This window comes from Passer montanus, unplaced genomic scaffold, assembly GCF_014805655.1.
Source record: "Passer montanus isolate IOZ18808 unplaced genomic scaffold, ASM1480565v1 scaffold24, whole genome shotgun sequence".
NCBI classification, from domain to species: Eukaryota; Metazoa; Chordata; class Aves; order Passeriformes; family Passeridae; genus Passer; species Passer montanus.
The window spans coordinates 927,023-944,879 of NW_024367037.1; the positions used below are offsets into that span (position 1 = coordinate 927,023).

Below are 17,857 nucleotides of genomic sequence, written 5' to 3' on the forward strand. Positions count from 1 at the left end.
ATGGATTTGCTATCAAGTAAGCTTGACTTACTTGCACATTGCCTGATATTTTAGACTATAAGGCATGAGTAATGAAGCATAGTTACAAAAGCATAACCCAGCAGCTCTCACACTCTCCAGCAACAGTTTGGCTTACTCTGTGGTGCATGAGTCAAGCACAGGCATATGCTCACTGAGTCTGCCATTACTTACTTAGCATTTTTGAGCTGGTATTGCCTGGGACTAAGGTAGGTTTGAAAGGCAGGAGGAGAGCAGGTGTGTAGACAAGCCTGTGCATCTCCCACGTACCAGAGTTTCTCTACACCTGCTCCAAGCAAGTCCATCCCTGAGCCATCCTGAGTGCCAGGGATCTAAGCACAACACTTCTGACAAGGTGTGTGGGTCCCAAACACTCCCACATGGCTAGCAATCTTCTTCCACAGTCTTCTGTCAGAAGGATGAGGAGTCAGTCACTCTGACTTGTGCTTATCAGAAAATGGATACACTTGAGTCTGTAGCCTGTGAAGAATATGGTAGCCTACCTCCCTGGTAGGATAAGCCACTTGAAAGACATCTTGATCCTAATCTTGAAACATATAAACTACAAATAAAGTATGGGCACATCAGTGATCACACATGCATTGCAAATTCTTTAATATTAATATGTTTCTCTGGAGTAATTGTAAAATATAAGGTGAAAGGAAAAAAAGACAAAATGCTTTCATGTCAAAACGAGTCAACTACATAAGAGTACTACATGAAGTACTCTGATTCCAAATATCCAGAAGCTCAGAAGCTGACTGTTTCCAGTATAAATTCTTGGAACCATCTCTACAATGTATTGTCACAGTACGATTGATGGCCTGACTACAAAAAATCCTCAGATGCCCTGCCAGAGCTATCTTGCTAAAAAGGAAAAAAAGATGAAGAAAGGATAATTTTTTTGCAATTCATAAAAGGCCTGTACAGTGAGTTCACATTTACTTGAAAAATATGGCCCAGAACTTTGGAGGTACTCAGTTGCTTAAGAGGGAAATACATGATTTTGTGAATCTGGGTCTCAGTTACTATGGTGACAGGGACTATGGCAAATGCTCACAAATATATAGGCCTTATTTCATCGAGGGTAGCTTTTCAAGTACTGTGTCTGGAAATTACTTTAGATGAAGATGTTAATCTGAAGTCACCTCAGTCTGCTTTCAAAATACAGAGGACTTACATAAACCTATTCATGTATTTTAACAGTATTTTACTTTACATGACGATGGTATCCCAGCAAATTGGACTTATCCTCAACAGCAGTCTGTACTTCACCTTGCTGTGGAGGAAAAGCCACAAGAGTGAAGCCTGGAAGACAGCTGGCCACCACTTCTTTGCCATTTGTTTTTCATGTGATGTGATGTCCTACTTCAGGAGCATAACTCTGATTCTTCTTCCTAGGAAGAGCATTGAAGCATTTTACACAAAGCTGCAGAAACTTCCTCAAGGGCAGTGACAATAATATGAAGAGAACAGCCAGTCAGTCTTGGCACATGAACTCCTGAAACCTGCAAGGTTCATACTTTGGTAAAACACTGGACTGATTGTTTGTGAGTTAGAAATAACATTGTATCACAAATTCTTAGTGAAACCATCTTGGTGACTATAATTACAGAAATACTCAAGAGTTATAGGCTTTTCTGCTTGTTTGCTGAATGCTGTTCCTACATTCTTGTGTTGGCTCAGACAGCCCCAAGATTTCCCAGAAGCTATGAATGGATGTTTTTTTCATACAGGAAATATAATTTCTGCCTGTCAAGGCTCTCTTCATTCACCTTAAATCCTGACAATTGAGCTTCCAGTGCTCCTGGCAGTTGACAGAGAAACTGTTTGACACATGATGGATGCAACAAGGCATAAATGGCTTGTTGAGGGATAGCTTTAAAACAAAGTTGGTGGCAAGCTACAACACCAGGGAAAAAGGAACAATAAAAGCATTTTAAGGAGTTCACAAGTGACATTTTTAGAATCATAAAATAAAATCAGCTGACAGGAAACTTAAAACCCATAGGATCACAAAATATCCATATAAAAACCATTGCCTTATTAATTGAAGACAAAATATGAATAAAACTCAGGAACCAGACTCTGCATATGTGAGAGAGAGCTACGAGGAGTATTTTGTGACTTGCTGCAATCCTTTCCATCTTTTCTGAGGATCATTCTGTTCAAACAAAAAAATGGACGTGATAATTATAAACCGAAACTAATGTTGATTGAAGTGTTGCATTAGCTAATCCTGATATAAATTGAAGACACTATAGATTGAAAAATTCATGCCAGAAGACACATGTGAAATAACCCTTCAGTTTTCAAAACCTCAAGAAATAAGAAGCAACTAAAAACATGTACTAACAGCCACAATTTCATATAATCGTTCTACATGTCAACCTCATCTCATAGAGATTTAGGCAGAAAATTTGAGTCAGAAAATGTAGTGGCTGCCCTGAATTTCTCTTTTTGTCTCTATCTAGCCTCTAGGAGGTAGAAACCTGATTCAGGAGGCCAGGAAATCCAGACGTGAGATAGCTGATTCATATATGGAAATACACACCTATGTTGCCTGTATTCTCGGAAACATTCTGAAAGCAAATTCATCACTGAATTACAATCTAAATTGTAATTTAGAGCAAATTACAAGAACCTATTTATGCAAATTAGGAACCTATTTATTCCAGGTGTGCCACACTGCATAGCAATGCCACAAAAAACAAAACAAAACAAAACAAAAAAACAAATAAAAACCAAACAAAAAACCCCAAAAAACCCCAACCAAACAAACAAAACAGGTCAGGGAAAGATTCTCAAAATGAGCAGAGGACTATTCACATGGATAAGATATTGCCATGCACAAGATGAGCTGAGTTGAAACAAAATACTCAGCATCTTGTGGTAAAAGAGCCACAGATCACACCTTCAAAACAGTGATTAAGTTGACTTTTTAAGTTCAAGTTTCTTTACAGAACAAAAGCAGAAAGAACCCAACAACTCAGGATGGAAAAATCTCAGCATGTTTGACTTCTTTTAAGTGCTATTTTAAATGGGATGATTAACAGTTTAGAACATTTGCAAAATTTTCTCTTTCTTATTCCAGGTATCAGTGACCTTAAAAAAACCCCAAAGTAAAGTAACATGTTGCAGCTGACAAGAGAAATCTGCATGGTAGCCTTTCATCACTTGAGTTGACACCATGTGTTGAGCTAGAAAAGCACGAATACCCATTCTTCTTGAATACATGCAGATACACTGAAATTGCCTCATTCAAACTTGGATAATTTCACAGTCCATGTTCATTCACTGACAGAAGATTTGTTCCTCACTACATGATTTCCTAGTCTTGTTGTTGTTCAGGGACAGGGTTAATTATTCTTGTTTTCATCGGTAAATGCGTGGTCATTTTAGCAGAACTAATGGTTGTGACAACACTGATGCAATTCCTGTCAATGTATGCATGTGTAGGGCCACATGTGCTGTTACATGCTTACAGTTGCATAAAAGGAACCCCTCTACCCTTGATTACATTTCAAGGTAAAGTATGGTCTAGAATTATTGCTACTGGGATCCAAAAGTTCTGAAAGTGTATTCAAGCTAAAACAAAAGCCTGGGTATGTTTGTGTATTATCTTATATAGTGATGAAACCCTTTTGGGAAAAATGTAATTAAGTGAATAAATCTTTCATTAGACATAGATTTAACCTATAACCCTCTTGCATTAGGGAATATAGGCATTCTATAAATTCACCAAAATTGGAAAGCTTTATTAATGGCTGGAAAAATTACATTCCAAAACAAATAGAAGTTGCAACAGCCTCTGTGTTACCCTGCACCACCACATTACAATAAGTGAGTTCTTGTGAAAGTGATCTCTTCTCAAATACAAACCAGAGGGGATGTGAGCAGTAAGATCTCATCAGAGTTTTAGAGATATGCTAAAGCTGTTCTCCACAGCCTTCAGCTCAAATTCCAACAGGATCAAGTAACATTTAATATGCTTGAAGCAGGAGAACAGAATTACAAGTTGTTTACTAAGTTTATTCAGTTAAAACCTACTCTCCTGGTTTATTCTTCTAAACTCTACCTGTCATAATTTCAATACCATTTTGGAAGATTTGTCATACCTTTGATGCTTTGATATTAGCTTTGGTAACATCTAATATCATGAGGAGCAGAATAAAAAGAAAATATCTTTGATGAATATTTATTCAAAGTTCTAAGGACACTCATGGTGTGTATGTCTGTGCCCTTTGTACACTGCTTTCTGCAAACATTCCAGCAAATGCACAGCAAGTATAAATGATTACAGAATGTTCTAGGAAGGTAAATACTGAACTTGTAATTGTACACTAGAAATCTGATTCTGAGAGCTATGTTCTAAAGGCCAAAGGCAGAAGCTTAACACACATGCTGTATCTCATTAAAAGGTTCAAATTTTTGAATTAAAAGACCTCAAAATTAATTTCTGGCAAGCATTGTCTTTAACAAGGTTGTCAGCAAATTATGTGGTGAATAATAAACCATGCTGAAGAACATTCTTATTTTTATGGACAATTTCCAGAATAAGTGATACGAAATTCCCAACACAGAATAATTATGTTCTTTGCCCACCTCATGGTCATCAACTCACCAGGAATTTGTCCAGAAATAGAATCAAAAGGCAACCTTTTTTCAGAAGCCATATTTAAAGACAATTAAATCCCAGAAGGATGTGTGAAAGTCCATTGTACTGCAGTATGTATTTTTAGCTATTACACTTCAGATTTCATTAAGTGTTTGTTCAATGTGACAGAGCACCAGGAGGTAAGTGCTCTGGTGTATCATTTCACACTTTTTAATCATCTGTCTAGACCATCTGGCTGCAACTCAAAACTGCATGTCCCGAAAACAAAGGTAGATGCATGAATTGTCAAGAGACGCCATCAAAGTAAGTTACCTATGAGTATAAGCAGAAGAAGTCAGAAACAGTAAGTGGCCTGCTATAAAAAGCATAAGGGCTCATTCCAAATGTACTTTGCTTGTGATTCAAAGACAATTAAATGTGAAGGGTACAAGGTACTTTATGTGTTGCTGCTCATTCACATTATAGTTCTATTGGGCTCTTTTTCATTATGCATAATTTTTCAACAAAGAAAAGGGCAAGAATTGCATAGATATTTTCAAACTTACAGTTTGATTGTTTTGAAACTCTGACATTTCTCTATGTACCAACATTTTCTTTGCTATATAAAAATAAAGATATCATTATAGCCTGTTGCACAAAAACTTCAAGAAAGCAAATTTGATCAAATTATTAGGCAAAACCTTGCTCTGTTGAGATTGGGCGGCTACCAATCAGGCTTTTATTCAAGATGTGCAAATGTTGTTTGCTAAGCCAGTGGTCATTACGGTATGTTTGGCACCGCATGTATTGCTACATATTTGGACAGGCTGGGTCAATGGGCTGGGGACAATGGTATGAGGTTCAGCAAAGTGAAGTGCCAGGTCCTGCACTTCAGTCACAAAAACCCTGTGCAGTGCTAAGGGCTGGGGACAGAGTGGCTGGAAAACTGACCAGGTGAAAAGAACTTGGGGGTGCTGGTCAACAGTGGCTGAACATGAGTCAGCATGTGCCCAGGTGTCCCAGAAGGCCAATGGCATCTGGCCAGTATCAAAATCAGTGTGGCCAGCAAGACAAGGGCAGTGACTGCCCCCTGTACGCAGCACTGCTGAGGCCACACCTCAAGTCTTGTGTCCAGTTCTGGGCCAAAGACATTTATGTGCTGGAACATGTCCAGAGAAGGGCAAGGGAGCTGGTGAAGGGTCTAGAGAGTAAATCACATGAAGAGTGGCTGAGGGAGCTGGGGTTGTTTAGCCTGGAGAGAAAGAAGCTCAGGCGTGACCTTACAGCTCTCTACAACCACCAGAAAGGACGTTGTAGCCAGGTCAGTCTCTTCTCCCAGGTAATCAGTGACATGACAAAAGGAAATGGCCTCAGGATGTGCCAGGGGAGGTTATGGTTAGACATCAGGAAAAATTTATTCACTGAAAGATGCTTAAGCATTGGAACAGGTTGCTCAGGGAAGTGGTGGAGTCACCATCCCTGGAGTTGTTCAAGAAATGACTGGACATACAACTTAGTGCTATGGTTTAGTTGACAAGGTGGTTTTCAGCCAAAGGTTGGAGCTGATGATCTTAGAGGTCTCTTCCACCCTCAAGTCTTGTGTCCAGTTCTGGGCCAAAGACATTTAGGTGCTGGAACATGTCCAGAGAAGGGCAAGGGAGCTGGTGAAGGGTCTAGAGAGTAAATCACATGAAGAGTGGCTGAGGGAGCTGGGGTTGTTTAGCCTGGAGAGAAAGAAGCTCAGGCGTGACCTTACAGCTCTCTACAACCACCAGAAAGGACGTTGTAGCCAGGTCAGTCTCTTCTCCCAGGTAATCAGTGACATGACAAAAGGAAATGGCCTCAGGATGTGCCAGGGGAGGTTATGGTTAGACATCAGGAAAAATTTATTCACTGAAAGATGCTTAAGCATTGGAACAGGTTGCTCAGGGAATTGGGTGAGTCGGCATCCCTGGAGTTGGTGAAGAAATGACTGGACATACAACTTAGTGCTATGGTTTAGTTGACAAGGTGGTTTTCAGCCAAAGGTTGGAGCTGATGATCTTAGAGGTCTCTTCCACCCTTAATGCTTTTGTGATTCTAGAAGTCTGTATGGCTCAGAGTAGATTTGGCCACTTTAATTCTGGTCCTCAGCTTTTGCTACTCATTAGAGATCTGCTATCAAGCTCACCAGCAAAATGTTAGAGCTGAGCATCAGCACTCCGTGATTCATTCCCTTGTCTTACTGTCTTGTCTATACCACTGTCCCTATAGAAATATACATTCTGTTTGGGTTCCTACAGTCAGAGGCAGGAAGCTAACAGCCCTTGCTCTGTACCCCCAAAACTTCCTATTCTAAAAGATCCTAGCTGTACTTTTGTTTACCTTGTCTTTCCCACTAGACAAAATCAATAGTTACCTTTACAACAAAACAGCAGGAACTATAAAGAGTGGGATAGACTTGGTGGACAGTCCTGTTCCAGGGTGTTGTGCTTCCCAGGTAGAGGTCCTGAAGTTAAAAATGTGTTTCTGCACACTATCATGACCTGAGCAATTTCTGTACTCTACTGAGGCCTCCCTCCCAACCATTTACTTCTGCTGAAACAACCACTGCCATTTCTAGTGTACTCGCTGCACATTTTGGTTAGAAGCGTGGCTGTATCAATGTCACACTGCTTGAAGTAATCCAGAAACAAGATTATTACAGGAGAATATGAAAGATATAAAGCTCTGTTGATATTTATTGACTCTTTATTGACTCTTGAGTTACTGTTTCATATATGTAGGGGTGCAGTGCCACTGATAACACTACCTTTGTACCATATAAAGAACTTGAAAAAGCTCTCAGAATACACTTCTGAAGGCAAAACACCCACAATGGTTGGCAATAAAGCAGATTCTGCTGCAGCATTTCAGTTTTCGTCTGACAGATGTTGGGCAGGTTCTCCAATTCCCTGCATAGAGCTACTGATTGATTTGTTTCTTTTCTTGAAGCAGGAAGGTTACTGCTTCCTCTGCTGCTTTCTTCCCCTCCTCCCTCTCATTTGGCAGCTATTACAGAAAACTCCTGCAGCAACAGCTATCACTTCAAATCCTGTCTATTTTTCACTGGAAGCAGCAGATGTACCCATAACACTTCACTGAAGTTAGAAAGGGAGGGTTGACATGACATATCTGTACTACAAGTGCACTGCAGGTTTATTGGGTGCTTAAGCTTTGGTAAGGAAAGTATTTAAGCATGTCTTTAACTCTCAATGTTTACCAATTGTTTTCAATTTGTCTGCAATTACACACATACCTAAGAACCTTCTTGAACAGAGACATTACACAGTACATTTTTCACATTCATCCTTCTTCCTCAACCCCCACAAATTATTCAATGCCATAAATGTCATAACAATTTTATAGGCTATTCAACAGTTCTTTACTCAATGTTGAGCCACACTGACTATTTTTGTTTAACCACAGGGTCAAGCAGCAAAACGAAAGCACTGTGCCCTCTTACTGCTTGTAGGCTGGCAGAAGAAGGGGAGATGTTGAGCAGACTCATAATGAATTTTAGCATAGCCTTTTTTGATTATTTTTTCACATGAATGTTGTGTTCTGGAGGTCTGTAAGAAAGAAATTCTAGATAAAGAAAGCTACTTTGTTTACAATATTCCATCAAGCTGCAGTGCACATGTCTTCAAAGATCTGTGCCTACACATTTCTTTAAATGTAAGTGCCAAGGTTAATTTTTTATCACAATAGCTCCACATACGAAGTAATAATGATAATTATAATAATAGTTATTATTGTTTTATAAGTAATGACATATTGCAATTAATATTTTTCATATAATTGCACTCTTAGTGCAAATTTTAGCAAATCTGTAACTGTTTCCATTGCCTTCATGCTTCACTTAACATGTGATGGTGAGATTAAAAGATAAGGGCTAAGCTTAAAAAAAAAATGTATCCCCAAAACCATCTCCCAGAATTTCAGTTCCTCTTACCATGAACTTGGAGTATGGACACACATTTGGTCATTGTTGTTGTTTAATTATTTACATTCTGTTACTACACAAGAAGCTCTGCTCACCCACAGGATGCTGCTATGAGAGATGTGGTATTCACACAGAACAAACTAAATTCCCCAAGGAACTTCAGGATGGCTCTGATTGCCTTCTGAAAGCTTGTGTGTGCTGCAGAATTGGCAAGGTTTACAGCACAGCCTTGAAAAACACTTTACAAAAAGGCAGACTGCACAAAGCAAAATCAAACACAAATTTTGTTTTGCTTAGATACACATTTGTGTGTATGCACAGACAAAAAAAATACCCCTTTAAGCTAGGGAAAAAGACATGTAAATAAAAAGAAAATTACTCCAGAGTAGTTGTAAAGCTTTACAAGACCTTAAAAGCTATGCAAAGGAACAGAGCTTCTATGTGCTCCCCAGACAAAGCTAATTGACTGTCGATTTAAGAGAAAGAAAAAGCCTTACAGTCTTGTGATATCTACTTTATTCATTGCATAAGACTTCTTATGGACATATGGAGACCATTTGTGACTTTATTGTCCTTATTGTTCTCATGAGGATTAAGCTTTTTGTGATTCTCAGTTACAGCTCAGCCATATTACAAAGGAAGAAAAAAATATACATCTGCCACAAGGTTGCATTCCTTTACGATCAACAGAGGTACTGTTACTTTACTCTAAATGAGAAACCAAAGAGAAATTAGCTTTTAAGTCATGATACATAGGTGCTAAAAAGGTTTATATTTTGTACAATAACTCAAGAAGCATTTTTACTTATTCTATCGAGTAACAACTGAGCGATCAGGGAATTCAAAAACTTAGGAGATTTTTTCCTCCCCTTGATCTCTCTTTTCCCTTTGTGCTTCTGCAGAATACTTGGTATCTGATGCTCAGAAACCCAGGTCACAAAAGGACAAGCAATGTTCTTGTACATATCCTGTTGCTCTTTTGCAACCACTGCTTTGTGCAGCAATTGAGGTACACTGCACTTTGATCCTCTGCTATTCTCGGAAAGCTACAGGCTGAGGCCCTGACGCAAGCTAAAGTCTTTGCCATTTCTCTGTAACATTTAGACATTTACATGATTAAGTGTCGTATATCAGACGTTATGAACTGACATTCTTGCTAGCAATTCCATGAAATTTTTGCCAAGGAAAGGCTGTTCAGATAAGAAAACGTTGACAAGTGTGAACGTTTATTTCTCTAAGGCTTCTCATACCTTTCTCTAAGGTAATGTGTTCCAAACACATGACCAGTATTATTTAATTTCCAACATTTCTCTCAATAAAATGCTTCAAAGAGAAATAAATACATAATTAACCACTTTGAATCCTTCAGAGCATTAGCTAAACTACACTTACACAATCTGCTATAATGTCCCAAGGCATGCCTGTTTCCATGTGTCCATGAGGACAAAATATCTAATGTAACTCATTTCCATTACCATGCTCTTCTCTGCCTTTGACACCACTCCCTTCTCCCATTCCCTGCTAGTTCAAATTCTATTGCAATAAACAGTTTCTCCCTTTGGCACTTTCTCCTACTCACTGTCCCCAAGTAGCTCTCTCCATCTCATCTGAAATAAAAAGGGAATTTTGTTCTCCACTGCCAAGGTTTTGACTCTTTACTCTGTGCCTCAAACTTCACCACTTTTGCATTTTCAAACAGCCCCATTCCTGCTGCAGCAAAAGCTTGTAGCAAGCATCCACTAGCAGAATATCTATTTATGGATATTCGATTAAAATTCTCCCTTGTTGCCTTCCACCCCACCACCCTCCAGAATAAATCTTCTTTCAACAAGTGGGGCATTTCCACTGTTAGTTATGTTGATCTCCCTTGTCTGCTGGGTCTACTATGTTCCCTTAAACATCTGTGCCCACCTGCAGTTCCTGCTCTTAAAACTAGATAATAAATTTTTCAGGAAAGAGACTACATTCCCCAGACACTACCTAACACATCAAGCATCACAGTATGCATCAGGTATTTTATGCACTATCAGAGCAAAAAGAAAAGGAGATGCGTGGTAAACATTTGTATCCTAAATGTTGAATGCAATACAAAATTCACAAAAACATGAAGAATTTGGATGCCTGATTTGGTATCACTTCTGAAATTTAGGCTTGAGTAACACACCTATAACACCTACTAATGATGATAACAGTTTGTCACATTCAACTTTCTTTTAATTAATAACTGAGTCTATTTTAAACTGATTGTACTTTAGCTGATACTTTTATTGAAATTATTCACCCAAGAAATCACACAGAGGATGTGTGAAAATCTCCTCTTTTCAAATTACTACATAAAGCCGACTTCCATCAGCAGTACAATCTGAAGTGTTTTGCAGTCAGCATGATGCTAAAGGGGTACTTATTAGTACCCATAAAGAAAAGAAAACATTTTTATTTGAAAGTTACCTAGAGACCTATTTTTTAAACCATGAAACTTAGCTAAATCTCTGCTCTCAATGTCAGAAAGCAATTGAGTATACAAATGGGCACAGCCAGAAACTATGAAGATAAAATATTTTGTAAGAATTCAGCATTAATAAAATATGAGTAACTGACCAAAAAGTCACACACAGACACACAGAAAGGAAAAGGTTCACTAAAGAAGCTTTTTTTTGAGATTACTGTATAGTGGTTTCAAGTGATGTATTATTTGCTTTGGAAGAAACAAATTGTATTACTAAAATAAAACATCCACAAGGAAAATGAAGCTCACTAATCAGAAATTATTGTTATATAAAAGCAACCAGATTAAAAGAATACTCTGTTAAAAGATACACATTATTTTTCTTACTAAGACAAAAATACCATCAGAAGAAACATTCTGCAGTACAGAAAACCCCATCTCTTCCAAGAAGCCTCTGAAATGCTCAACTATTATTTCTAGACACCAGATGTAATTAGAGTACAACCACTTTAAGTGCAGTCTAAACTGGATTAATCAATAATGCATCAACTCCATGCTCAAAATAGCAGGTCACTGTCACTGGGGATTAGCAGGTATCACATCTGGGAAAATGTGCACACAGAGCACTTACAATTCACCAAATATATGACAGACCAAGGTACACAGCCTTTACAGATTCCAGGATCAGCTACATCTAGTGGAAGAATAACGGAGCACTTTGAGTGAGGCCAAGCAATTCTGCCAAGTGTAAGCAGTTAACCAGCTCCTGCCATGGGGGCTTGGTTAGCTCTATAATGTTTTAGTAATTGAGTAACATTCCCTTTTAGATAAAGATATATGTACACAAAAGGGAATATGGGCCTGACAGCCAAGAAGGTAAGCAGCATCCTGAGCTGGATTGCCTAAAGCCCAGCCCACCATCCTCTTCTATGAAGCAATCATCAGGAGCATTGAAGTTTCAGCCTCCAGCACAGTAAAGACATTGATCAAGTGCAGGTAATTCAGTGGAGGAACATCAAGGCTGAGCAGGGGTTTTGGCCTCTGAACGTGAGGACTTCGGGGGGATCTAAGAGCAGCCTTCCTGTTGTAGTTTAGCCCGGAAGTGAGTTTCTGGAAAAGTCGTGGTCAAACCAATCAGTGGCCAGATTTGAAATTGACACTTGATGTGGCTACTGAGGATCTGGATATGCCTCTGAGAACACACAGGGGTTAAAAGCAGAAGATTCCCAAAGAACTTCTTCTTTTGGATCTGGCGGTGAGTGGAGTCTGAACCTCTCCCCTGCCCAGCTGCATCTGGGTGGGGAAGGCGGAGGCCATGTGGCCTGTGGGGAGGGAGGCTGGAGCCCTGCAAGGTGCAGGGGTGGAGGAGACCTGGGATGTTTGGGCAGTCCCCCCTGGGAGAGAGTGATAGAGACTGTGCTGGCAGTACGGCCGGCCAGAAGCGGGGGATGCGGCGAGAGAAGGTGCCCAGCAGCTGTGGGAGTCCTGGGCAGACAGAGGCGAAGATTTTAACCCCTTGGTAGAATAATAGAAACCTTACAAATACTGATCCTCCTGAATCAGAATGAGGAGAGAGAGATGAAGCAGTGAGCAAGTGTAAAGAAAAAGAGTATGAGTAAAAGGTATCAGAAGCAGTGAGAAGAATCCTAAGTAGAAAGAAATAATAGAATGGCCTTGAGCTAAATTCTTTCTTGTATGGCCATGGACAGACCCGTGTTTTTCCTGAGACCCGGAGACTGTATTTAAGGAGAGGCAATATTTGGAGTCAAGAATAAAGCAGTGGCGTGAACAGAGATCGCTGAGGAGGGTGTGGGATGTCCTCTGTCTCCAGGGAGGGTAACATCTCTGTTCACGAGGCCCCTCAGCCCCAGGGGGTAAATTTGTGGGGGACTGGTGTCCCGAAGTTGAGAGACTGCTGCTTTTAGAACTAAGTGGAGCATCCTTAAACAAAGAACCCTAAAAGCAGTCCTGGCCCATGTGCAGTGGTGAGAGCACTGGACATGGCAGGCAAGAAGTCACGAGGGCCGATGTTCTCTGGGCAGTGCCACGAGTGACATGGAAACACAAGAGGTTTCAATTGTGTCTCCGGGGGAAGCCTATGGTGCAAGGGGAGACTCCCCTCTCCCTGATAGATTTGAAAGTAGATTATTTGAGGAGTGATGATAGACTGAAAGTTGATTATCTAAAAGGTGGTAACGTGGTAAGAAATCTATGGTGTTATTTCATTCTGTAAAAAAAATAAAGGGGGGAGGAGGAATGTATTTAGAAAGTTTTCATTCTTAGTTTATGTCTGTTTCTATTTAAATATTGTAATTAATAAAGTGTTGTGTTTTTCCCTCCATCCCCAAGTGGGAGCCTGCTTTGTTCTGTTTCCAGATCACATCTCACAGTAACCATTTTAGACCTTTCATGGGGGCCCTGGCATTGTGCCAGGGTCAAACCATGACACTTCCTTACCTGTGAGGAGGTCATTAAGAAGACAGAGACAAGCTCTTCACAGTGGTACAGCGTGAGGATGTGGGGCAACAGATATTAAATGAAATGAGAGAGGATCAGTTTGGATAGAAGAAAAAGCTTTTGCCCTATGGGGACAGCAAAGCAATGAAACTTTGCCAGGAAGTATTATACAGACTGGAGTTCTCGGAGGCTTACAAATGGATGTGGCTTTCAAGAACTGTATGGTTTTCACCATGTACCAAGCACTTTCTCCTTCCATTCCTAAGGTCCTCTACATTTAAAGCACAAGGGATGACTGATATCTTTGTCTGTTTCCTTTTGCACTTTACAGAAACAAGAAAGCCAGAAGTAGAGCAAAAACGCCTCCCAAAGTAGATACTTTCGTCTTTGCAAGTGTGAAAATGGGTTTGATATATGTCACACAACAAGAAAAATAAAAATAGTTAAGTCTTAAATAATTAAGAACTTGAAGTCTGGCTGCTAACTCTAACTGGATGTGCTGCTGATTTTTTTTTTGAAGCTGACAGTGCAAACCACTTGTCTAAAAATACTTCGTTTACAAGAACATAAAACGAGCCAGAAATTAAAAACAACACCAAAAACCAAACACCCCCATGCTGTTCTTCTTTGTGTCCTGTAATTAAAAATAAAGCCTGCTAATAAAAAAAAAAAACACAACCCTGTTCTGAACAGCAGTTAAACACATACCTAGTTTTAAATGTGGGCTTGTGTCCCACTGCAGTGGAGGTCTGACATTGTTTACCAGAAGGGAAGTTTAAGATGTCTAAGAGCAGATTATTAAAACCTGTTCATGTCTGTGTGGGTCATTCTGGCATCTACCATCAAAACAGTCTGCAAGTTCTACAGAGGAAAAGACAAGGCAGCAAAAAGGCCAGTGGCTCTAGCTTTCCAAACCAAAGCATTTAAAATCATAATTTACTTTTTGTTCACCTCTTTCCCTTCTGATTGCTTCAGATCTATCTGCCAAACACAAAATCCAAGGTAAAGGGTTTTCTATGGCCTGAGGTTCATGTGTGAGTATATATTTCTTCCTCAGTCGGTTCTTCAGAGGAAATATTGTTTTGAACAAATAAAATTATGAAGAAAATACGCTACCAATCCATATTTTGTACAATAGCTGTTTAGTGTACTTTTTCTTAGTTTCCCAGGTTTCTTTGTATCACCTTGGTGTATGAGTATTATAAAAATTTGAATCCAAGTAAAAAATGTGTGGTAGTTTTTGCATGTGCAAGGTGAGGAGTTCTGATAGCAAATGAATTTTTAAATACCAACCATTTTTGGTTGGTATTTGATTTGCAAAAGCCAGAAGAACTTGTCACTTTGTGTAGTTTGCAGGAAGATTAAAATTTCACATCAGTCTCTGAAATACAATTTTATAGTTTTTAACCATCTTTTCAAGGAAAAAAAAAAAGGATGTTTTTACTGCACTTTGCATCTTTGCATAGCTTTCTGTGAAACAGCTTACCAGTAGGCATGATTGACTGAATTGGCTTGCTGCTGCTTAAACAAACTGAGAATGAACTTGGCTGATTTTAACTCCTAATACCGCTCAAAAAACTCCTGTCTAATTATAGTTTTGCAAATATAGAAAACCCTCATGCAGACTTCTAAAGACATTAAGCTGAAATCTGATGGCACTGATGGTTTATTGATTAGGCAAATGTCTTACACAAAAAATATATCTGTATGTATACGAGAGTGCCCTACAAGAAATATTGCATGTTCTTTTAATAGAAATAGGAGGGAAGCAGCCAAAAAATCAGCAAGGTATATGAAGAAAAACTATACAAGAGATAGCACAAAAAAGATTTTTTTCAAAAAATGTCTAGAGCAACTACCACATATTCTTAATCCCCAAGCCACCTCCAGTTTACAGACTGTTATACAATCACTAGAAAAAACCATTTTGATTAAGAAATCTACTTTCTGGTTTTGGGGATTCAACCAATTAAGTATTTACATGTGATTAAACATGTCATTTTTCAGAATCAGAAATTTTACCTAAGGTCAGGTTGATGGTAATCATGCAGGTCCATTCCTCAGATCCAGCAAGTTAAGCACAAGCTGTTGGAAAAAAACCCCACCAAAACCAGACACTGACATCATTTGAGGATGTAGCTTTGGTTTGCACAGATAAGCAAGAGGCAGAGGGATTCTGTAAGCATCCTCATTATGAGGAAGATGCATGAAACAGCCCCATTAGCACAGGGTAAGCTGTGTGTCCTGAGTTTGAAGGAGATTTGACAGCTAGGAAGTCAAGGAAGAAGACAGTTTAGCTGTACACATTTTCACATTTGGATCATATAATTTGCTTTTCATTAGGTAAAAAGTTTTTCAACACTTACAGAGACACTTTGACATTGCATTAAATTCGAAACCACTAAAAGTCTCCCTTGATTTCACCTTGAGATGGAGAGGAGTAAACCACTAAGTATTTCACAAAGGGCTTTGGCTGCTGGACTTGGTGGGAGATACAGTAATAGAGGATCTCACAAAAAAAGTTCAGCACAGAGAGACAACATTTTTTTCTTTGGCAGCACTGGCTGTATAGTGGATATCAAAGGTCTGTGTTTATTTTAAAAGGTGTTGTTAATGCATCAAAAGTTTTTATTAACAATAACATGGTTTGGAATGTAACATGTTAAAAAAATAAAATTATTCCACTGTTTTCTTCTGTGGCTTACCTATAACCAGCACTGCTATTTACCCATGTTTAACCAATTGGTAGTCCTATTCAGAAATGTCAGAAAGAAATATGATTACTTGAAAGGAATCACATTTGTATAACATTACATCAACAGCTAATTAATGTAGCAAATAACCACTGCATTTTTATTATAATCATTCTAAGTGTAATGGTTACAGCAACAGTAAATTTTATTACACAGATATATCTCTGTTTTGATAATGTTGTTAAAACATAATTGTCTGGCTGGCTGTTTCATGTATTAGAATATGCAAAAGCCTAATATTGTGTTCTTCCACCTGTTTGGGTTATGATATTCATTTGTTTGAGCGTTAAGATGCACCCCTGAAATTATCATGAGCATTAGCTGATAAAGAAAGAGAACAAGACATATTAATGGAAGACACAGTAATGCAGTGCCACAGCATGCTCATGCATAATGCAAACAGCTATTTATTTCCCTCAAGTAATAATAAAAAGGTTCATAAAGATGCTAAGCTCTGCTATTGTGCCTGTAGAGCCCATTTTAGCACGTGTACACGTAGCTAAAGAGGCACGGAAAACCTCCAGAGCACCAAACAGGCCAAAAAACTGAGTCCTAGAAATAAATACCTTATCATGCACAGGCCACCTTCTCCAAAAGAACAAGCTCTATCTTGTCTCCTTATAGTACTGACCAGCATTGAGACCCACTGCACTCTCTGGTAAACCTCTTTATTTGTCCAGAACATCAGGAATATCTAAACTCATGTCAAAATATCTCCATATCTCCAAGCTGCTCAGAACTGTGGCCACCTATCTATTACCCTGTCCACATCCAGAGGGATTTACCATCCTCCCACTGCTCACAGTGGTATTATGCACAAAGGACTCCCAAGAAAGCAAAAACATCCAAATCACAATTTCAGCCTGCCCGTACGTAGAAGCCTAGAAGATAGGAGGGCTAATGCACATGTCTCAAACACCAATGGCCAGATACTTGTGGAGCCCACCAAGGACTACTGGTAATAACAGTGTGAGAAAGAACAGGATGTGACGGGAGAGGGGAACCATATGGAAGTAGGGCTGCACTTCTCTGGTACAAACATCCTTGTCCTGGCTTCTGAAGACAAGCACAGCACATAACAGTGCAAGAGAAGCAGGTGTGGACTGTCAACCAAAAGCTGATCTGGTAGGGGGGAATCAAGATCACTGAATACCCCTGAGGCCTTCCAACCCCTTTCCACAATCCTCTAGAGGAATGGACAGTGCATGATAGCTAATTTGAATAGAAAGCAAGACACTAATCTCCAGCTGAGTGTGTGCAACCAGTGCACTTGTGTGGTTATTCCTATTGCCCAGCACTCAAAGGATGTTTGGATTTCTGTGTTCAGTTTTGTGTCTTCAGCATTCATAAACTGCATTGAGTTCAAGAGTGGCCCACTAAAATGGCCAGGAAGTTGAAGCACTTGTCCTGTAGAGAAAGACTGAAAGATGATGTTCTCTCAGCCTGGAGAAGAGGAGGGACACTTCAGGAAATCTCATTACTGCCTTCATTAATTAAAGAGAGAGGAGTTAAAGACAAAACAAAGCCAGACTCTTCTCAGACATACACAGTACAAGAGGCATCAATCACAGATGCAGCAAGGAAAATTCTGACCAAAGATAAAGATGAAAGTATTCCCCATG

At 39.3% G+C, this 17,857-nt stretch overlaps 1 protein-coding gene across 6 annotated transcripts in view; it reads right to left on the reverse strand.

Moving 5' to 3' along the window:
* The window catches only part of MOCOS (molybdenum cofactor sulfurase), a 210,230-nt gene that overhangs the window by 134,432 nt on the left and 57,941 nt on the right, over positions 1-17,857 (reverse strand). The window contains exon 2 of one of the 6 annotated variants that reach the window (XM_039711101.1): positions 1,294-1,415. The exons of the other annotated variants lie outside the window; for them this stretch is intronic. Coding sequence (XP_039567035.1) covers positions 1,294-1,370 — 77 coding nt within the window. The 5' untranslated portion in view covers positions 1,371-1,415. The remainder of the gene's footprint in view (positions 1-1,293; positions 1,416-17,857) is intronic. 6 annotated transcript variants of the gene reach the window in all.